The sequence below is a fragment of the Bidens hawaiensis genome, unplaced genomic scaffold (genome assembly GCF_021521415.1).
Source record: "Bidens hawaiensis isolate Kalapana, Puna unplaced genomic scaffold, B.hawaiensis_p1.1 tig00000702_1, whole genome shotgun sequence".
Lineage (NCBI taxonomy): Eukaryota > Viridiplantae > Streptophyta > Magnoliopsida > Asterales > Asteraceae > Bidens > Bidens hawaiensis.
Genome location: NW_027491042.1, coordinates 2,629,583 through 2,653,605, shown reverse-complemented (window position 1 = coordinate 2,653,605; position 24,023 = coordinate 2,629,583). Strand labels below are relative to the sequence as shown.

The 24,023-nt window shown below is 41.4% G+C and overlaps 1 protein-coding gene across 2 annotated transcripts; it reads right to left on the bottom strand.

Annotated features, from left to right (window-relative positions):
* Nucleotides 1-576: 576 nt before the first annotated feature.
* On the bottom strand, nt 577-6,851 carry LOC143533124 (protein TIC 22-like, chloroplastic). 2 transcript variants are annotated; one of them, XM_077027995.1, is made up of 8 exons: nt 6,296-6,851; nt 4,406-4,480; nt 4,260-4,316; nt 3,975-4,034; nt 3,765-3,845; nt 2,256-2,291; nt 1,027-1,126; nt 579-711 (listed from the first exon to the last, which is right to left on the bottom strand). In XM_077027995.1, the coding sequence occupies exons 1-7, from the start codon at nt 6,785-6,787 to the stop codon at nt 1,046-1,048; spliced, it is 882 nt and encodes a 293-aa protein (XP_076884110.1). In that variant the 5' UTR covers nt 6,788-6,851; the 3' UTR covers nt 579-711; nt 1,027-1,045. The 2 variants fall into 2 exon arrangements, with proteins under 2 accessions (XP_076884104.1, XP_076884110.1); XM_077027989.1 differs by having other exon boundaries at nt 577-1,126.
* Nucleotides 6,852-24,023: the final 17,172 nt, after the last annotated feature.

Sequence of the window (24,023 nt, the reverse complement as noted above, 5' to 3'; positions counted from 1 at the left end):
TTAACCTGAACACTATTAACCGTTTAAATATGTCTAACACCACTTTAGTCAACTGCTTGGCTCATTTTTTTCAGGTCGGGTCTAGAGATGATCAACAAAACCGGTTCCTGGAACCGAACCGGTGGACCCGAACCGGACCCGAACCGGTTCCTACCCATTTTTTGTAGGAACCGGACCCTATCTGATTCAACCCGATGATCCGTGACCGGTTCTTGCATTTCTGAGTGGGGGCGGGTAGGAACCGGAACCGGTTCTGGAACCGGAACCGGTTCCTAACCGTTTTTTTGGCCGTTTTTTGACCGTTGGGGTCAAAAATAGCCGTTTTTTGACCGGTTACGGTACAGGAACCGGGTAGATAGGTTAGGGGTCCGAGGGTGGGAGAACCGGTTCGGTTCCCTAACCGGTTCGAGCCTGGAACCGGTTTAAAAGGTGGTTTTGAATATAGGAACCGGTTAGGAACCGGTTCCGGTTCCTAGTCCCAAACCGTTTTGAACATCTCTAGTCGGGTCAAACAACCAATCATACAAACCGCAAACACAAGCCAAGAGCACAAACCATACAGAACACAAAAGACACGACCATTTCTAGTAAAAGGATCTCTATCAACTTAATAACAATCATTTGGCTTATACATTAACTAACTCATAAATTAATCAAAACTTCTATTGACTTACATCGCATATTCCAAATCCACTGATATGAAGTAGAAACCTGCATTAGAAATACACACACCATTAAGCCACATAATCAAAATCTTGCCGGCCCTATCTAAATGTATTCTTTATATTCATTTTGATAATATATGCATAATGCAATAGTTGCTGATGGCACAGAATTGTGCAAAGACAGCTGCCACCATACTAATTGAGAATATGATTCCAATAGTACATTGAAAGATGCTTCTAAAGATTCCATCATAAGCATATGTAATGTAAGTATTTTGTTTTTTGTTTATTATTGCATTACAATTATTATTGTTGCCTACCATTGAAGCCATTTGTGGTGACAAATGTAGTGCAAACTTACATGATTTTAGCTTTACTTGCTATTGCCTTGATGGACCAGTTGACAAATCAAAACCAGGAGGGATGAAAACAACATCATCCCAATCAGTTGTAGAACTATCCTGCAAAAAAGTTAATTATATGTCAATTTATGATTACCCATAATTCTTTTTAAGACCAAATCTTAGGGCTGTCTAATGTCGAGCAAAATCTTAGTTTTAAAAAGCGTGAGGCGTCGCCCTATGTACAACCAGATAGGTTTTATGTGCAACCAGAAGCTGCATCTCTATCATCTCTTTTACACATAAGTCATTTTATAAACAAATCCATTCATAATTTCTTCACATATCTGCCTCCTAGAGACCTAACTTTGACCAATACGTGCACGAGGCGTCACCTCAAATCCCTGAGGCGTTTTCTAAACTATCTCACCTGCCTCGTGCCTTAGGCGTGCTTTCTAAAACCAAGATTAGTGGCTAGGCCTGTAAACAAACTGAACGCTCAGTGACTTGTACGATGGGAAGTTAATTTATGTCCGTTTATTTAATATATAAACGAGCATAAAAAAAACACTTGTGTATAAACAAACGAACATGAACACATGTCTCATTCGTTCATTTATGTTCGCTCATTTACATTTGTTTTAAGTTCACTAATTTACAATCTTTAACATATTCATTTAAAACATTTTGGCCCATTATAACTTAGTGTAGTTTTAATAATTTTTAGGCCCGTTATAACTTAGTCTAGTTTTAATAAGTTTTTAGGCTCTTATAACTTTGTATAGTTTTAACTATTTTTAGGCCCAATATATCTTAGTATAGCTTTAATAATTTTTAAGGCCATTATAACTTAGTCTAGTTTTGATAACATTTTGGGCCCAATATAATTTAGTATAGTTTTAAAAACTTTTTAGGCCCAACACATTGTTTTTCACATTCCTTTTAACTAGTTTAGCTCAGATATAATCATTCACCAATGTTCAGTTATGTTTGCCCGTTTACGTTCATGAACCATTTGTTCATGCGGTTAACGAACAAACATAAATGAAAACGGAGAATTTCATTTTCTTAACCACGAAAAAGAAAACCATGTTCGTTTAATTGTTTGTGTTAGATCACGTTTGTTCGGTTAAAGTTAAACAAACGAAAACGAACGTGCTCCGTTTGTTCGACTCGTTTACAATCCTATTTGTGATATAGTGGAGATACGATTAGTAGAAAAAGACTGCAGCGTATAGTAAGCGCTAACCTTCATCCCCTGTATTATATCCTCGAGAACAGCTACCTGTGGGAACAAATAAATTTGTTGTTAAAAAATAAAAATGTGCCTAATTTTGATATAAAAAATTATGCATGTGGATGCACAACAAGGGATGTTTGTCAACTATCTATGCATTTTTAAAAGTGTTTGGGTGTGCTTTTGCGTAGAATTTTGATTATCAGATAACAAGATTAACAGCTGTTTGAGTGTTTGGCAATATTGATTAATTAAAGATTAACATGCAAAACGACACTACAATTATTAAACAATCAGAATTAGTTCTGTTGCAGCTATAGGTGAGAAAATAATCAACTTAACCAAACGGTAACCGAATTAACCGTCTTAACTGAAAGGCACAATCATAGATATTAAAAGCACAGCGCCTGGCCGCCTAGGCGTTTCTTTTGAGCGAAGCAGTGGTTCACCGCCTTCCTTGATTATAGGCACTACTTTAGGTGAAAAGTCGGAACTTGCCCTATTTTTTTTAGCTTGATTTTCTTTGATTTCACTTAGCCCATTTAAACAACTTACCTAAATTAATCGGGTTAACATAACTAAAGAGCACGGTTAACAGAGTTTATGACTGACAATTAGTTATTCATATCACAAAGCAAGAACACGGTTAACAGAACTTAACCAAAAGAGCAAGATGTTAGTAACAATAAGTTAGTTCTGTCAACAGTGATCGATTCTCATGTTTTCTTATTTTGAGTATTTGAGAATGCATCCTTTTTTATAAATTAAAATTTAATATAATGTTTTTTATTTACTAATTGGCATCATCCAACATGTTAACATGTTTTTAAACTTTCATTTAATTTCATCTGTTGTTAAATAAACTGTCAATTCTTTTGATTGAAGATTCTCAGATCATTCATTTCGAATAAACTATGTGCTTTGATGATTTATGTCGGTTATTTGGAATTTGAGATGATTTTGGTACTTTATGTTGAGGATTATGGCTTGAAATATTTTGGCATCTGAAGAAAGTTATATTTTCCATTATAAAATATTTTTGAATTTTTTTATTTAAGTGCGCTTTTTTTAGGCCCACGCTTTTTTTGCGCCTAGCACCTAGGCCCTCAGAGAAGCCTTTTGATAACTATGTGCACAATCAACCAGTGGTTGGATTTAAACCAAACCAATTAACCAAAAATTGTGGCTCGGTTTTGGTTATGGTGTGCGTCATAACCAACTTAACAGAAACTGATCAATTATCAATCACCGGTTAACCGAAACTACGGTTACTGTTTTAGGCCAAAACCAATAAATGCACACCACTAGTTGCAGCTGCTTACAAATTGAATATATGGCCCATACATAATTAAATAATCAGACAGTTTCAATGAACTACAACACCAGAAACTGAATATGTGCGAGTTGGAAACGCAAAAATTAGCTCTATCAAAACACAATGCCACACACCTCCTAATTACTCAAACCACCTAAACAATTACAATCGTTTTGTATTATTTATAAGAATAATTAGAACTGTACCTCAAGATCACCCACCCTAAGGGTGGGATTCAACTGCCTTTGCTGAACAGAAGCTTTTTCTAAAGACTTTTCAAGATCCTCCTACATGGTACATTAAAATAAGACAAAACAACTTTAAATGATGTTCAACTTGTTATCACAATGCAGATGTTGAAAATTATGTTTATGTTAAAAGGATCAATATAATTGTGCCAAGTGGCAAGTGCTAACCTTTCTGAAAAAAGCTGGACGGTATCTTCTGTTTTGGCTTCTCAAAACTAAGCTCTTTGACTGCATTCATATAATGTCTTATCAAAATCATTATGAAAAATATAACTTTACGTTAACGCATTCAAATATGTGACATAAAACAATATATTGTACATAAAGGCTCCAAACATAAATGATGACGTTTTGGTCGAATGGAACGTAAAATTGCAACAAATTTTAGTTTTAAAATCAGAAGTATGAGAAATTAGTGAAGAGTAGAATTGGAATTAAGTTAAAAAAATCAACCTGGAAAACAGGAACACCAGAGAAGCTGTCATCCGATATACCAGCCTTGCGTCTTTCCTAGACAGAAACACATGAAACATCACTAAAAATAGTCTGCAAAACTTGTCAAATTTGATGCATATATGCATGTATGTAAACTAATTTACCTCGATTGCATTATTTATCTGTAAAGACTCTGGAATAAACCTAAAAGACACCCCGTTAACTTTAAGCTGGAAAACCTGCCACAACAATCAAACGATTAGATATAACCAAATCAGTGGCCCGTTTCTATCTTCCACAAGTGATTTAGGGGCAATCATTTTGTGGGCATTATTTCCATCTCCTCAATGCAGAGATTTTAAGTGGAGTTTGCACGAATATTAAAATTTCCCAAAATTTATCATTATTAAGGCATCTAATATCTTGGAAATATCATATAATGGTTAGGCCATTTTGGTTAGGTTAGATTTTGATTATATAGGTTAACAAAAAATTTGGATATGTGATTTTTTGGTGTATTCTGATCAAGAGTTTTCTAAAAAGACATTATGTTATAGAATAAAATCCAAGGTTTAATTGCAATTTGCAAATGCAAAATTTAAAAGTTTTGGCAGAATTGGCATACAGGACAATTTGATTAACTGATTGACCAAACCGGCTATAAAGGTTTTAATTTGATCAATAATGGAAGTGATTAAATACATTTTTAGGGGTCTCAAATCCACTCTTAGCTGTTTGAACATACTAAATGGATTCCAAAAGGCAGTAGCTGATTTTAAACAATTAGAGCTGAATTGGTCATGTAAACTGTGCTCAAAAATCACGCATTGAACTTGGGTTCACTATTAGATGTTCAACCATCCTTCACATATAGAGTTACAAAACTAAGAATTCACCTCAAGTGTTTCCACCTTAATGATAAAAGTTCCAATTTTGTACAAGTGATCATTTTGATCATCTTACTTTGTATTTAGGTTTTAATGTCTTATCTTGGTATGAACAGAACGCTAGTTCTAGTTGGTATGTCCACGATAAAATCATCCTCACAAAATGAAATCAGGATTTATGATCTTCACCTAACAGAGAACTTGCTTCTCATGAGATTAAGTTAAAGATCTAAACGTTATGTTCTCTAAATCCAAAGGAAATAAAATCTACAATAAGATACATCATAGCACATGCTGGAAATGGAGATGCATCCTAAGTTAGTTTTGGTACTCTAGACCTTCTTACAATCTTACCTAAGTTTTATCATCATTCATTAAGCAAAGGTTTTAATCTTCTCAATGTTGAAAACTGACTTTGTGAATACTTCTTAATGAATATCTATGAGATAAGCAGCTAATGCAAAAATAATCGAATATTGGTCAAGGACCGATATTTGAAATATCAGTTATCACGGTGGGATATCGGTGGAATATCAGTAATTTTGATATCATGTAAAATTCATATATGTAGTAATTTAACACTAACAAAACACTAACAATCGCATCAAGTAGAAACTGATTAAGATTTAGAACACTAGCATTGAACACTAAATTGATAATTAAGACTAAAACACTGATATTGGAAATATCGGTGATGTATCAGTCAAATATCGGTCAATATCGCTGATATTATCAGTACCAATATTCTGGCCGATATTTTATCAAAAGACCGATAACCAATATATCACCGCTATATCGGTGATATCGACTGCATTTGATATTATGGTATTATCATCATTTGAATATTAACTATTAAGATTTCACTACTAAAAAAATTGATACCCTTATAATTAGTGGCCATTTGGCATTGCGTTTCAAAAGTGATTACCTCCTAGAGAATAATTAAAAGCAGCTAATTACATGTAACAAAAGCGGGCTGAAGGAGGTGTTTGAAATCAAGATGCAGCTGCTAATGCAAGCCTTATCCGAAACTAATTATTTGACACCTAATTAATCACATAATCATACACAATCACTTAAAAAGCACCAATCACAAAGGCTTTTTCTTTTCTTTTGATAACAGTTTCTACAAAATATGATTCAAACTGAAAACAGTGTCCGAATTACCATGCTGAGAGCGACGGGGACGACTTTCAAGCCGGGGCGCATTCTCGGGTCCATGGACTTCATCTGACCTAACAGCGTCTCAGCATCCTCCTCCTTAAAACACAACAACCCGAGTGACTTATCCTGATTATTACCCGACACCACCGCAAACTCCTCCGAAGAATTGCTCAGAGCGTACACCGACACTCCGGCCAACCGCTGTTCGATATCCTCGTCCGACATAGCGGCACCTGCGGAAACAGAAACAGCAGTCTTGTCGGACGTAATTCGAGCCCAAGCAGGGGTTTTTCCGAAGGAGAGAGAAGAGGTTGGTTTTTTGGTGTTGGTTACGGCTGCCGGAAAGTTGACTTCGAAATGGAGTTTGCCGGAGTTGGAGTTACGGTTGTTGGGGTTGAAAAAGTGTTGGTGGAGAAAGGAAGAACATTGGGTTTGAAGGTGATTAATGGCTTGATGCAGGTTGAATTTAGAGGGTTTTGAAGATGATGAGTCCATTTGGTATCACGGTGGTTGACGGTGGACAAGATGATGGTTAGTATTATGACAAGGGTTTTGGGTTTTGCAAATTCAATAAATAAAATGTTTAGTTTATATTTATTAAAAAGTTTCAGTTATTCGGCGTCGATATGTTACTATGTATGGTCCGTCGAACTTTTTTTAACGTAAGCATCCAATAAGCTGCACCGTAGCCTTTTTTTAAATGGTAAATCTGATCATATTGAAAATAAAGTTATATAGTTATTCGGCGTCGATATGTTACTATGTACGACCCGCCGAACTATTTTTAGAAATGTAAAAATTTCTTGGGCAAGAGAGTCAAATGTATCAAAAGAAAAAGCAATGAAGGCATGTTGATTCTCGGCACAGACCTACTTTTGCTTAGCAATTTTTCGGATTATGCCTTTAATAGGGTTTGCCTAACAACAAACCACATGTCCCTAAGCCCGACAATGAAGGACACTCCAATAAGGTCCACACAAGCATGCCCCCCCCCCCCAATCCAAACACAAAAACGTTGGATGCCCGAAGAGTAGACCTCCCTTCACATGGATCTGACATGAAATTCACGGGAGCCTTTGTTTACCGAGATCCCCGCTTGTTTTAACACATCACAAAGAACATCACTGACCAAATCATGTCTATATTTAATCCCTGACAGCTCCTTGCAATGAACTGCATGTTTGCCAAAAGTATCTAAACAAATTTTACGGCAAATTGTGCATGGCTCATCAACTGGGACATGGGGATCACAATATTTAAGAATGACCCGGTACTCCACTACCGACATGTGCTAGCCTGGCCCTTGGATGGGGATGACGGTCTGAACATAAGGAGTCTAAAGACATTCTAACACCGCTCTCCGGCGAGTGGATAGGCCAAGCTTCTTTTCCAAACTTTGGACAATTTTACTATAAGGGGCACTCGCCAAAGCATGTTGGGCTTTAGGGGGTGGTGTCCTTACTAGCGAACCCGCCAAGATCAAGATTGGGAATGAAATTGTGCAAACAATCCAACGCACACCCAAAACCGGAATCCAACCCATCAACATCACAATCTCGCAAAATGTGGTTCTATAACTTCCAAGACCGTGCTCTCGAAGCAACGAAAGCATATGTGGAAACATCCTCAGCTAAATATAAACATAAGCCCCCAAAACGGATTGGGGGAGAGACTAGTATCCATTAAAAATCCCCAAAAACGGATCCCCACATACCGCAATATCCTCGATCGCCTCTCTAAGCCCTTTGTTAAAAAACAGAGACGGCATCCTTAACAAACATAGGCTGGCATTCGGAGGCCAAATTACAACTTAGCTACCCCATACATGAGCGAAGTAAGAGAAGCTCGCATTTTGGGTCACGCAGACGAGTAAAACATCTCATTAGGTCTACTGCTCTTGAATATTTGGTAATGGCTAAGATACCGATAACACCGGTGTCCCGACTAACCGCACCCCCAAGGAGTTTTATACCCAACTCCGGCCTCCCAATCCCGGTAGGAAATAAACCTACCTTTTTCATTTACCCCTTTATACGAAGACCAAAAGACTTGTGTCTTTTTAATATTAAGCTCAAGCCCCAAACAAATTAATTAGTTATTATCATTATTAACAATAGTGTATGGTGAACTAGTGAGCAATTAGTCGTGCCTCGCATATTTCGTCGTATGTTGGGGTGTGATAAATTGATATCAGAGCCGAACGCTAAAAGATATGCCATTATACGTGATGACCTAGTAGCATTCTTAGGGCTTCATACGTGCTTATGTGTTTGCTCTAATTGTTTATATTTTATCATTTGTAGCTTGCTTAATTAATTATTTTAATTTATACAGTTGTTACACATACACACACTATTCCGAGACTATGACTCACCCTTAAAATTATTAATTTTTTAAACCCTAGTTATTTATTTTGGGAAATTCCTTTAGTATTCCACGTTTTCGATTTTTACTCTCCTCCCCTCAAGATTGATTTGTGTAACGGGTATGTAGTAACTGGAAGTAGACATACTTGCGATCCGAACCCTTAACACCAAGGCTTGGGAACCTAAGGAAATTCATTGCATATAAATCTCAATCAGACTTGAGATCCGGTTGCTTTCCTGAGTGAGGGTGGTGAAACCTATTAAGCTAAAGCATGCCACCCCAAACTTTACACGGATCTACAAGCCTCAAGGTTTCAACGTAATCATTTTTAATGGTCACCTTCCTCGTTTATAACCGAATTCATGGTGATCGGTTAAACTCGGTTTCCTCATAATTTTATTTGAGTGAGTGATTGGAGTATGAAAACCCACGGTGATTCATGTATACTCCAACTATTCATTTAAATAACCCATGTTCTTTTAGTTGGAGCATGAAATTCCATAGTGATTCCTGGATGCCCTAACTTCTCATCTCAAATTCTCAATTGTTTTAATTTTTTTTTCCGTTTTATCATTTTTGGTTGAAACATGAAAATCCATGGTGGTTCATGGATGTTTCACTATTTAATTTTTGTGATTTTATTTGTTTTGTTGGAGTAATTGTGGTGATTCACTAACTTCCAACACCTAAATTTTTTATTTTAGTTTTTGTTGACTGAAACATGAAAACACATCGTGGTTCATGGATGTTTCAATTTTCAAATAAAGCCTATTTTCACTAATTTTAGCAAATTAATATTCTCAATCTCAGCCTTAGTTATGATTCGTTAATGGCTTATAACTTTTGTTCGTTTTCAAACTTCGTGTTGAATTGTTACACAACCTCAATATACCTCACAGATTACCCAGTTCTCATGAATTTCACACATTTTTACCCTTGCGGAATGTCTACTCGTCATGTTAACCATCATCGTCGTACAAGTAACCCAGGCCGTAACACGACATCTCATATCAACAAAGAAATAACCGCAACACTCCCGAACCTCATCACCCAGATTCAAAACCTCAATGCTATTACCACCACCCCGCGGTTACTAACCTCGTTGATTGCTCCTGCAAGCAATTTAACATCGTAAGCATGTCTAAGTAGGTTGAGGTGGAAGGTAGTACCATCCTCCTTTAGTGGTTTGAACGCATGGAGAGCGTCTTTCTCCATTGCTAGTGTCCCAAGGACAAGAAGGCCATTTATGCCTAGAGTGTCTTTGATTTGAGAGCCCTCACTTGGAGGAATGGAGTGAAGCACAACCAAGGAGTGAAAGTTGTTATGGCCCTTGCAATGAAACAAACTCATGAACTCATGCTTAAGGAGTTTTGCCCAAGCATGAAGTGAAGAAGTTGGGAGCTGAATTTTGGGATCTTAAGTAGGAAAGTGGGGACAATACCTCTTACAATAATCGTTTTCATGAGCTTAGCCTTTTGCTTTCTCATTTGGTTACTCCTCTTTCTTGAGATATTGATAAGTACACATCTCTTGTGTCACATGCAAATTCAAGACTCCATCTTGAGTTGCAACCCATCAAACCCTCCATGATGTTATCACCCTAGCTGTTACTCTCATCGAAAATCTTGTTAAGGTCGGGACATTAAAGCGTAAAAGCTCTAAGAAACCCGTTGATAAAGCCATTGTTGAGCCCATTAAAGAAGATAAGCCCGAAACTTCATCCAAGCCAAGTAACAACCATCACCACAATAAGAATCACGAGCCCAACCACCAAGATTATGCTCTTACTCAACCCAATCCACCTAAGTTTCATGCTCAAAAAGCTTATCCTAATAAAAAGCCATATACTGGCCCACATCCGTTGTGCAACACTTATCAACGCCATCACCTAGCTCACTCTGTTTTTCGTCTTTGCACCAACTGTAACCATTGTGGCCATTTCACCAACACATGTCGTCAAGCTCCTAGTGTGCAAATTTCCACACAACGGTTTGTGTCACCGAATAGTCAACCTAGTTTTGTGTCGTTTGCTCAACCTATTACTCCTGTTAGGGCCTGCTGCCATTTTGGTGCCCTTAATCATGTCTGCAATGCATGTCCTCGACTTGCTTTTGCTCATCAAGCTTAAATCATACATGTTCCTTACTACACCACCCAAACCTACCAAGTTCAAACCTATCAACCCCAAGTCCCTCAACTCAATGCCCCTCAAGTCCCTCAAATCATGGATCCAATTCAACCGGTTCAAGCCCCTGCTATTCAAGTTCCTCCTCCGCAACACAATCAAGTCGCTCAAGCATCCCAAGGTGCTTGTGGGCGAGCTTTCATATTCAATGCAAATCAAGCTCATAATTTCAGTGATGCGGTGAACGACATGTCTTCAGATTTCATATGATTTTGAATATATACTTGATTTGTCTCGCACTAAGTTAGCTAAATCTTTTACGTTAGAAGTAGCTAATGGTAGTTAGATTGCCATTGACTCTGTTATTCGTAATTTCACTCTCAACCTTAAAAAGCACAAATTTTCCATTGACTTTATACCCATGCAAATGGGTAGTTTTGATGTCATAGTAGGCATGGATTGACTTTCTTTAAATTGTAACGAAATCATTTGTTTTGAGAAATTTATCTGAATTCCTCTCACAAAGATTTTAACCTTAAACGTTTTTGGAAAAAGGCCTTCCTTGCGACTTAAATTTATGTCTTGCTTTCAAGCACAACGTTACTTGCGTGAGAAGTACATGGCTTTCCTACCCCATGTAGTCGAGAAGAAATCGGAAAATAAACTTTTCGATATGCCGATCGTTCATGATTTTCCCGACGTTTTCCTCAACGATGTTTCCGGTCTCCATCCCGTTCACCAAGTTGAATTTTGTATTGATCTTATGCCCAGAGAAACTCCCATAGCAAAATCTCCTAACCATCTTACACCCTCTGAAATGCAACAACTCTCAAAACAACTTCAAGAACTCTCAAGCAAGGGCTTTATTCTTCATAGTTCTTCCCTGTGGGGTGCACCTGTTTTCTTCGTGAAGAAGAAGGGTGATACCTTTCATATGTGCATTTATTACCAAGAACTCAACAAACTCACCAACAAGAACTGTTATCCCATACTGTGTATCAATGATCTCTTCGATCAAATTCAAGGAGCCACTTGCTTCTCAAAAATCGATCTTCGTTCGAGCTATCCTCAAATTCGAGTAAATGAAGATGAGATTCCATAGACCGCATTCTGTACATGATATGTGCATTACAAATTTCGAGTTATTCTTTTCGGGCTAACCAATGCACCCGCGGTTTTCATGGATCTCATGAACCGTTTTTCAAACCCTACTTTGGTGAATAGCTGTGATATACTTGAAATTTATAGGCAATGTCGCACGTATCATTTGACAAATATAGTTGAATAAATAAAAGTTCACGCACAGGAAGAAAAAGGTCGGTTAAAAAGCAATTTTTATAGTAAAATATATAAAATCATTTTTACAAGTTTGAGATCCAAAATATCTTTTTTTCAAACATCTTCAGTTTATTAATTTTATTGGGTTATTTTTAAAAATGTATTTCGAAAACAATTAATTTATTTTCTTATAATCGAATTTGCCTTTTACTTTTAGAGGAATGTTCATGTACATTTTAATATTAACATGAGAACGTAGTAATCAATACCAATTTAAAAAAATTGAGAACTCAAGAAACAATACCAACTACAATAGCAATCTACATAAACAATTATTTATAATAACAAAGAAAAAAAAACCTAAAAATTACAACAAAAGAAATAAAATCAAGAACAAAATAATAACAACAAAAGAAAAGATATAATAATAACAACAAAATATAAATCAACAAATACTTTTAACGTCTCATAATTGAAAATTAGCAAATACGAACAAAAAATAACAGCAAACACTTATAAAAATAAACCTAATAATAACAACAGATTGGTTCTCACTGTTTCATGTTAAGAATAAAATGTATTTGATCATGTTTCTTTAATTTTATTCAAATAAGTTATTAACTTGAACCCTTTAAATAATATAACTTTTTTTAGAAAGTAATATTTTTTCTACGGGGAACATAAGAGTTTTTTATTTAAACCGAATCACAAATGAAACATAAATTTTAACTGATTAGCTACAACTTCTAACTAAAACCAACGTTTAAAAAGGCGGAAACGGGAATCGAGGCATTTCCCGAGGCGGAGCGAGGAGTAAGCCTCGGAACATTATTAAAATAAAGATTAATATATATATATATATATATATACACTCTATAAAAATAACACTTTTAACATAAAATAAACATTGTAAATATTATAAAACCTAATTTAGTAATAAAACAAACTCATAGAGTAGTTCGACAACCTAATTTAGTACAAAACAAAAGCATCACAAAGTAGTTCAACAAAAAAACAAACATCTGAGTAGTTCAAAACTTAAATTAGTGATGCTATGACATTTAAATTTAAATATTATAAAACATGTTTCCCTCCACATCCTCCTCAATGCTTTCATCATCGTTTTCAATGTCCCAAGTTGGATCGTCATCGTCATATTCATCTTCATCAACCAAAATAATTTCAACTCGTCTCATTTTCCTAGTCCTAGCTGATGAACTCTCACCTTCCCCACTTGACCCGCCAACTCCAGTAATGGCATCTTCAACGAAACTTGGGTCGGCTATCCACTCATCATCTGGCAAAACCTCCTCGACAACTATCGGATCATGGCCATCTTTTAGACTAGTCATCTTTATATGCTTGTTCTTCCATTTCTTATTGTAAATGATGTACACCAACTTAGTCATCCTAATGACGCTCAACCGGTTTCTTCTTTTTGTATGGACTTGATTGAACGTGCTCCAATTACGTTTACAAGCCGAAGCCGAACGAGTAAGACCCAATATATTCATCGCGAAAGCCTTTAATTCTGGAACTTCATCACCATAAGATCCCACCATGTAACTATATAAGTTAAAGTAAATAAAGTAGTGAATAATTAACTATAAATAATAAGATATAATAATTGTAGGGGTATGGTACTAAACCCGGTTTTACGACCATAAATTTATTATGTTTGGCTTATTTTATTATATGGACTAATACAATGTTATTGGGCTGAGGGGGTTTTGTGGAGGTAACCCTAGCTGGGCTAGGCCCATTAGGGTACCATGATGGTGGACATGAGGCTCCCTATATAAGGAGGTCTCCACCTCCTTATTAAGGGTTGGTCATGCTCAATAAGAGCCACCACCATAACCATTTTTGTGTCTGTAAACAAGAGATCCTTGAGATTTCTTAGCAGTCACCTCCACACCCCCAAAAGGCCATTGCAGATCTCAGGCAACCGGAGAAGAAGATCAAGACGTGGTTCGTTCATCTCGACATCCGTGGAAACATCGTCATAGATCAGGTCAGATTCATTTCATGTTTTGACATTGGCGCCATCCGTGGGACGGCAACGAACTACCCTTCGATTTTCGTCTCGGTTCTCAGATCTCTCCCAAGAAAAACCCAGATCTGGAAGTTTACAGAAAGAGGCTTCAAGACTTGTTCTATTAAAGCTCAAAAAGATCCATAGATCTAAAAGAGGCTTCCAGATCTGTGCAAAAATGAAGCTGAAAGGATTTGTAGATCCAAAAAAGAAACTACCTGATTCGGATGATCAAGCCTCCGGATCTGTGATGGTTTTAAATTCTCTCCGCTCCGAGCTTCAGATTTATCTAGATCTGATTTACAGATCTAGATCTGGATTACAGACCTGGATTTTAGGTTTAAAATTACATTCTAGATTACGGAGACTTCCGCCGCCATGCACGCGCGCCCGCGAATTCTCACTCCGCGGAAACCACCATGTGGGTTTTGCGCAGAAGACTGCCACCATGCATGCTCGCCAGCGGGTCATCATTCCGCCGACATGCGTGAGCGCCCGTGGAAACCACCGCGGAAACCACCATGTGGGTTTTGCGCAGAAGACTGCCACCATGCATGCTCGCCAGCGGGTCACCATTCCGCCGACATGCGTGAGCGCCCGTGGAAACCATCGCGGAAACCACCATGTGGGTTTTGCGCAGAAGACTGCCACCATGCAGACTCGCCGCCATGCATGCCCACGCAACTCTCCGCCATGCATGCGCGCCCGCGAGTCACGACTCCGCCGCCATGCATGTGCAAGCCTGATTTTGATTTTTGCATACATGTTTCACACTTTCTTTTATTAATTTGAGCAATATGACAACATTATATTGACATCAAACTAAAAATAAAACGAAGTAAAACATACATGCGCGAGCTTCAAGCTCAGACGCGTTGACGAGTTTTAACTCTAAAACGTCAGGGCCTTAGCCCAATAATATGAGCCTTAGCTCAAATTACTCATAGCATCCATCCCACGTATCGCGCAGCTGGACCATAACATATCTAAGCACAATTAAGGCAAAGCACATGCCAAAACATAGTTGTTGAGGTTTCAGGTCGGGGCCGCGCATGGGATTATAATGGATATAGGCAGAGTAACACATACTGACACGTAAAGGCTAAAAAACTCATTCATAATTCCCTATAATAAATGCACGATAACGTCGCGCAAAAGAGGAATAACAAATGCCAAAGCGCGTGTCAGCATATTCAAAATGTCGTAAAATAGCTTGAAATATGACAACTATTAAGGGGTACTTAATAATTTCCTTACAACCTTGTTCAAATTTCAATGTGTAAGCATACCTTATATTCAACAAGCACACGCGCGCGCCATCGCGCATGCGCCACCATGGTTCGATGTACCGCCATCACGCATGTGCCACCGCGATTCAATACATCGCCATGAAGCAGCAGCGCGTCACCACGGATCACGATGCGTCGTCACGGGTCAATAATCCGCCACCAAACATGCGCACAGTCGCGGATTAACATTCCGTCGACATTCATTCGCGCCACGACAAGTGAACCTCGCCACCGCGTAAGGTCATTGCGCCACCACGCGTACACGCCACCGCGGATAACCATCTGGCAGCCATGGTGCATCCCACCATGCATGAGTGCCACCGCTATGAAGCAGCAGCACGCCATCACACATGCGCGCTGGCGCCGAGCACCGCACCACCGCGATCCAACACCAACCAACCACGTGCATTGACGATTCGTTTTAACCAAAGGGATGGAATTGCGCGCAACGCGCGTGCAAGAAAAGAAAAAGAAAAAACAAGCCCTATTGAAAAAGCAAAACTAGTCTAATATCTATCTTATCTCGCTCGCGCGAGACAAGACACATTAGACTGGGGGGGCTTGAAGGGGGTATGCACCCGCCTTAACATCGAGCGGGGCGGGTCAACCCACAAAATATAGACGAGGCTTAAAATCAGGATGTCATGAAGACACAAAGCCAAAACCTATGCGCGTGGCGCATATCACATATGCTCACGCATCACATATGCTCACGCATCACGTATGCTCACGCATATCATATGCTCACGCATCACATATGCTCACGCATATCACATATGGTCACGCATCACGTATGCTCACGCATATCATATGCTCACGCATCACATATGCTCACGCACCATATGCTCACGCATCACATCTGCGCGTGGCGCAGATGACATGCTCACGCATATCGCATATGCTCACGCATCACATGCTCACGCATCACATATGCTCACGCATATCACATGCGCGTGGCGCAGATGACATGCTCACGCATATCGCATATGCTCACGCATCACATATGCTCACGCATCACATATGCTCACGCATATCACATCTGCGCATGAAACATCTGCGCGTGGCGCATATCACAAACGCGCCAAACTTAAAGGTTGGGAATCCTCATAAACCCATAGGCCGCGCGCCAAACTTAAAGGTTGGGAATCCTCATAAACCCATAGGCCGCGCGCCAAACTTAAAGGTTGGGAATCCTCATAAACCCATAGGCCGCGCGCCAAACTTAAAGGTTGGGAATCCTCATAAACCCATAGGCCGCGCGCCAAACTAAAAGGTTGGGAATCCTCAAACCCATACGGCTACACGCCATATTCAAAGGTTGGGAATCCTTATAAACCCATACGGCTACGCGCCAAACTTAAAGGTCGGGAGCCTAACAATATCCTACATGGCCACGCGCCAAACATAAAGGTCGGGAGCCTAATAATATCCCACATGGCCACGCGCCAAACATAAAGGTCGGGAGCCTAATAATATCCCAAACGGCCACGCGCCAACGTAGGTTGGGCACACCCCATAATTTGTCCGAGGATGGGAACCTTGTAATACATCCACTTTTAGTTTATATGTTTTTGCAGGTTCGGCTACGAGTCGCACAAGCACCTATGACATTATTATTATTATCTGGCCGTTTGTGCCTCCATTATTATTTTGAAAACAAGTTGGGATAGTCATCCTGCGTAGAAGAGGCCCTTGTGGGCTAGTCATTATCATCATATTATAGCTCGTAAGTCGCCTCACGCGCAAACTTCATTATTTTATAGCTCGTAAGTCGCCTCGCGCGCAAGCTTCATTATTTTTATAGCTCGTAAGTCGCCTCGCGCGCAGGCTTCATTATTTTTATAGCTCGTAAGCTACCTCGCGCGCAAATTGCATTACATTATTATCGAGATGCGCGCTCTATCTTTTATCAGGCCCCGCGCCACTGTTGTTATGATGCGTGCTATATCTTATTCAAGCCAGTGCACCATTATTATCATAAGGATCACAACATGTCACCATCATGGAGAAAACCTCTCAAAACTCAAAGACAATAAAGACAAGGCCGAAGAAAAGGGAAAAAGCCGCCTCATATCCTAACACACCTTACGAAGTCCAGCGCTCCACCTAAACGCTTGCGCGCCTAGGAGCAACACTGGACTTGGGGGGCTTGTAGGGGTAAGGTACTAAACCCGGTTTTACGACCCTAAATTTATTATGTTTGGCTTATTTTATTATATGGACTAATACAATGTTATTGGGCTGAGGGGGTTTTGTGGAGGTAACCCTAGCTGGGCTAGGCCCATTAGGGTACCATGATGGTGGCCATGAGGCTCCCTATATAAGGAGGTCTCCACCTCCTTATTAAGGGTTGGTCATGCTCAATAAGAGCCACCACCATAACCATTTTTGTGTCTGTAAACAAGAGATCATTGAGATTTCTTAGCAGTCACCTCCACACCCCCAAAAGGCCATTGCTGATCTCAGGCAACCGGAGAAGAAGATCAAGACGTGGTTCGTTCATCTCGACATCCGTGGAAACATCGTCATGGATCAGGTCAGATTCATTTCATGTTTTGACATTGGCGCCATCCGTGGGACGGCAACGAACTACCCTTCGATTTTCGTCTCGGTTCTCAGATCTCTCCCAAGAAAAACCCAGATCTGGAAGTTTACAGAAAGAGGCTTCAAGACTTGTTCTATTAAAGCTCAAAAAGATCCATAGATCTAAAAGAGGCTTCCAGATCTGTGCAAAAATGAAGCTGAAAAGGATTTGTAGATCCAAAAAAGAAACTACCTGGTCGAAGATCTTTCTTTAAAATATTTCTAGCTAAACTCAACACCCACTTATGGTTATAAATGAAGTTGCTAACCATTTTCTGCTTTAAGCAAAGCATTTTTTGTTGTTGTGGCAACTCTCCAATTTTCTCAAGCATCAAGTCGATGCAATGAGCAGCACATGGGGTCCAATACAAACTTTTCTTCTTCTCCATCAACAAAGCTCCAGCCGCTTTGTATGCACTCGCGTTATCGGTCACGGCTTGAACAGCTATATCTTCACCAATTTCTTCAATCACCCCATCAAGCAACTCAAATAATTAGTCGACATTCTTGATACAATCTGATGCATCAACAGCCTTCAAGAAAACCGTACCATGTATATTGTTCACCAAAAAGTTAATCAGACTTCTATTTCTCATATCAGACCAACCATCTGATAACAATGACACTCTGGTACTCTTCCATGTAGCTTTTATGTCATTGAAGATGTAGGTCCCAGCAGAGCCCAGTTGGACCCGCAAGACTCACCTTGAAGAGGGACGTCTGCGCAAGGACCAACTGCTTCCGCAGGACCCACCATGCTCAGAGATGAAGACCTTACGCGCAGTACGCCAGCTGTTCCCGCAGGGAAAGCCTCCCAATGGTGAAGTACCCCGCTTGTTCCTGCAGCTGCGGATACAAGCCATCAGGGAAGGCTACCCGCACTAATAGCAAGGCTACACGCACAAGGCACTAACTCGATACTTCAGTAATGTCACCTGAAGGAATGAGCAAGGCGGGAACACTCCCACCCAAATAAGCCAGTCCGTATGCTTCTGGAAGATCTTTTGTACTATACCTGCCAAGGTATGGGCAAAATAGACGATCTGACCAAAACAGCCCATGAACCAATCACAGGGTGACAGCTCACCGACAACAGTACGAGGAGGAGCACCCTCTAGTACTGTTTGTCACTATTAGCCGCTGCCTACTCACCAACCCTCACTGTGGGACGTGCGTAGCCTACAGTTGGTGGAACAGTGCATAGCCGGCAGTAAAGGAACAGTATACAGCCGGCCTTGTCACTATCGGCCGCAGCCTATCCACCAACCAGCATGGCTTGTGCGTAGCCCACTGTTGGTAGAACAGGAATACTATTCAGTCGGCTGTACCTTCTTGGAAACCTACCTTCGGCTATAAATACTCCAACGCCTTGGAATGGTAAGGACATTATCTGATATCGCATTATCTTATCTTCTCTAGCAATCTCTTAATATACACTTATATTCAGAGCAATCTAGTCTGATTCTCACGCCGGAGGGTGATCACAAGGAGGAATCCCCCCCCCCTTCTCAGTGACGAGCTTACGGTCTGTTTTGCAGGTCACCTGAAGAACAACTTTCTTTGCTGGACCTCATCCTCGTGGGAAACATCTATTTAACCCCCAGATTATCCGTAATCTGCCCGGGGTCGATTTGTGTTTCTTCATTGGCGCCATCCGTGCATGAAAGCTAGAACTAATTCTTAGTTTTTTCAAAATTTCTGAAGAAATGGTTAACGTTACTCCGGTCCCAAAGCCAGTAAGCGACCAAGAAACCCCGGTAACCACAACCCCAGCAACTGGGGGGAACACCGGCGGTTATACAAATTTTACGAACACTACCCCGGTTACCCAAGCCGGGACAAGTGCAGTAAACAATATTTCACTGGGGTTCACTAATGCCCAGTTGGAGAAACGGACGAGGGTCCATCGCCAAACACTCGATCAAGTTAAGGCGTGGGCCGAAACACGTCAAAGAGAGTTCCAAGCTGAGTTGGATGAACGCTTGCGTTCACTTCAACAGGCTGACGAATTCGGCAGTACTCGCCAACATCTCAACATGAACAGTGAGTGCGAGTACTCGGACGATGAGCGGGAAGAATCCGATACCGACGCAAACCCTCGCCATAAGGCAAAAGGGAAGCGTAAGGAAACGAACTTCCAACTGACAAGGAATTTTGGAGAAACCTTTAAACCAACGAACGCGGGGAGAAACCCACGTGACTTCTCCAAAACCTTTAGACCAACTGCTGCAAATGCAGGAAAGTCCAAGTTTGCAAGGGACATTGCGGAAGCAATCGCCCCGAGAAGTGCCAAACAAATGTCCAACATCGGCACTTATGATGGTCTATCCGACCCAGACGACCACTTGAACAGATTCATTGCGGGGGCAACCGTCAGTAACTGGACGGAACCCACGTGGTGTTATATGTTCCAGATGACTCTGGTTGGAGCGGCCAGGGCATGGTTCGATCGTTTACCGGTCCACCACATCTATGATTGGGCGGACTTTCAGAACAAGTTCAGCCAACACTTCAGCCAACAGAGGAAATATACTGAAGAACAGTGGACGATCCTCAACTGCGTTAGAGAGGAGGATGAATCTTTACTAGACTTCATCACTCGCTTCAACTCCAAAAAGCTGAGTCTGGGCAACATAAGTGAAGATCTTGTTCGCGCCGCTTTCATCCAGGGCACCGAATACCCAGAGCGTATCCGCACGTTGACGGGTAAGGACGGCATGCCATCCACATGGGATGCCATCATGACGGCGGCCAAGCGCTTTGCCGAGACAGAGAAGCAACTGGGTAGGGATCTTCCCCAGAGTACACACCTCTACACGCAGAGGACCAAAGAAAACAATGTTCGGATCGCCCGGCAGAACAAAAAGAGGAAGCTAGGTATTTGGCAGTCAAGGGTAAACTTTGACACCTCATCCAGCTCTCGCCCTCTTGTTGGCGGAAGGGATAACACACACCCTTCAATCCGAAAACACCGGTGGACGCCACTCACCAAAAGCGTCACGGAGATATTTGCCACCGAAAAACTACCATGGCCAAAAGCTCCAATGATCCGGCAGCGACCTAATGCGGATCAAAGCAAATCCTGTGACTTCCATGGGACAAAGGGTCATAGTACGGAGGAGTGTACATCCTTGAAGGATATTGTTGAAACATTCGTTAAGGATGGAAGACTTGCACACCTTGTGGCATCAATCAAGAAGGGAGGAAGGAATGATAACCGGTACAGAGGCAACGGACGAAAGCCCGTTGACATCAGCATCAACATGGTTCATGGCAACATCAGAGGAAGAAAAAGGCGAGCAACAGAACCATGCGCGTGGAAGGAAGCTGAAGTGCGCTTCCCGCGAGTGCCAGGAGGACCCAGCAAAGAAGGCCCTATCGTCATCAAAAGCCAGCTGGGGCACTACATCACTTCTCGCACTCTTGCTGACAACGGCGCCTCGTCAACGGTGATGTACAGGCAGTTCTTCGACAAGCTAGATGACGAAGACAAGGAACGCCTGGAAACGGTCTACGCCTCGATGGAAGGGTTCGACGGCAGCACAAACACCCCCTGGGTATCCTATCTTTCCCCGTCACTCTTACGGACGGGAATCACTCACGCACAGAAGATGTGGATTTTGTCGTGATGAGGAAGCCACACCACACATACGACATTCTCTTCGGAAGAGACGGGATGGCAAGATTCAACGCCGTGGTATCTTCAGTCCACGGCATGATGTGATGGCCAACAGCTGAGGGTGTAGCGATGATCACCGGCATTCCCCAGGTATGCATCGCATCTGTCTCATCTAAACCCAAACCAAAGATGGCTAAACCAACCATCACCGAACCGGAAAAATGGGCCTTCAATGGCAAATACCCTGACCAGGCCGTTACCATTGGCCCAACAGTCGTTGATCCCACGCGCACCTTACTCAAACGCTTACTACAGAAAAACGCTGACATCTTCGCGTGGACACCAGCTGACATGACTGGCGTACCCCGAAGTAAGGCAGAGCATAAGCTCAAGTGCGACCCGGCTGTTACGCCAGTCGTACAAAAGCGCAGAGTAATGGGGCCAGAACAAACTAACGCGTGTAGAACCCAAGTCAAGGAACTCCTTGACGCAGGCATCGTACGCGTTAGCAGATATCAAACATGGGTTGCAAATCCCGTTATGGTACCGAAGAATAACAAACAATGGCGCATGTGCATAGATTTCAAGGACTTAAACAAGGCATGCCCCAAAGATTGTTATCCGTTACCCGAAATTGATCTTAAGGTGGATTCGTTAGCACCGTTTCGCCTTAAATGCTTCCTGGATGCGTATAAGGGGTACCATCAAATCCACATGGCCGTTGATGATCAGGACAAAACCGCTTTTCGGACGCCCGATGGCACATTTTGTTATCAAATGATGCCATTTGGACTTAAGAATGCCGGGTCCACATACCAACGCCTGATGGACAACCAGTTTCATGCCCAAATTGGGAGGAACTTTGAAGTCTACATGGATGACTTGGTCATCAAAAGCCCTGACGCAGAAGCGATGTTGAAAGACATCGAAGAAACTTTCAACATGCTCAGGAAGATAAACATGAAGCTCAACCCGAGCAAGTGTGCCTTTGGAATGGAAGAAGGGAAGTTCTTGGGGGTCATCGTCACTAAAGATGGCTTCAGAGCGAACCCTGAAAAGGTCGAAGCCATTATCAAAATGGAATCACCTACTACCATCAAACAGGCTCAGACACTGAATGGACGACTAGTCGCACTTAATCGCTTTTTGGCAAACCACGCGGATAAGTAGTTTCCTTTCGTGTCAATGTTGAGAAACTGTTTAAAGAAAACACACTTCCGCTGGACACCAGAAGCGGAAGCAGCTTTTCAGGAGATTCGGTCACGCTTGATCGAACTCCCAACGCTCACAGCACCAAAAGCGGGGGAGGAGTTAATCCTATACCTTTCCGCAACAGATAAAGCAACCGGGGCGGTCCTGCTAGTTGAACGGAAAGGCATCCAGATGCCAATCTATTATGTCAGCCGTATCGTAACAGACGTAGAAACCCGGTACTCTACCCTCGAAAAATTAGTCTTAGCACTTATACAAGCTTCACGCAGGTTAAGACGATATTTCCAGGGCCACCCAATCACCATTCTCTCCAACTTCAAACTTGCAAACGTTCTACGCAAACCCGAGTTATCGGGACGCCTAGCCAAATGGGCAATTGAGCTGGGGGAATACGCGATAAAGTATAAGCCAAGACCAGCCATAAAAGGCCAGGTTTTAGCCGACTTTATTGTGGAAGTGCCTGCATCGCGGGAAAAAGAGTGCCAGGAAGAGGCTCAACCCTCTCCAGCACAGGACATCAATGATGTCTGGCGACTCTACACTGATGGAGCAGCCAGTAACGAGGGTTCAGGCGCAGGGCTGAAACTAACAAACCCAGCAGGCCAAGAATACACTTACGCTATTCGACTGGATTTTCCAAGTACGAATAACGAAGCCGAGTATGAAGCATTCTTGGCCGGGCTGAGAATTGCGCGTAAGATGGGAGTGAAACACTTGGAAGCCCACGTAGATTCCATGTTAGTAGCCAACCAAATCAACGGGACGTACACGGCCGTGAACGACACAATGGCCCTGTACCTCGCACAAGCAAAAACCCTTATGCGCGATTTTAACGATTGCAAAGTCATACACGTCAAGCGTAGTGAAAACAAATCTGCGGATGCGTTAAGCAAGCTTGCATCATTAGCCTTCACCCACTTGGGAAAGGACATCCGCATTGAACTCCTCGAGGCACCTTCAGTCCCGCACAGGGAAATTTGTGTCTTCCAAACTGGCACAGAAACGTGGATGACACCAATAATAAATTACCTTGCGGCAGGTACACTACCAGAGTCAAAAACACAGGCAAGAAAACTACGCTGTAAAACACTGAATTATCAACTCATCGATGACATCCTTTACAGACGTAACTTTCTTGGCCCACTCTTAAGATGTGTGGACAACCAAGATGCTGACTACCTCCTAAGGGAAGTACACGAAGGCATTTGTGGAGTACACGCAGG

Bases quoted from the DNA above. Each gene is read 5' to 3' on its own strand.
- LOC143533124 (XM_077027989.1), bottom strand. From the start codon at position 6,787: ATGGACTCATCATCTTCAAAACCCTCTAAATTCAACCTGCATCAAGCC. The intron at 4,035-4,259 runs GTTGATTTTTTT...ATATGAATGCAG, and splicing joins CTGGTGTTCCTGTTTTCCAG to TCAAAGAGCTTAGTTTTGAG. The intron at 3,846-3,974 runs GTTAGCACTTGC...TGTACCATGTAG, and splicing joins GTCCAGCTTTTTTCAGAAAG to GAGGATCTTGAAAAGTCTTT.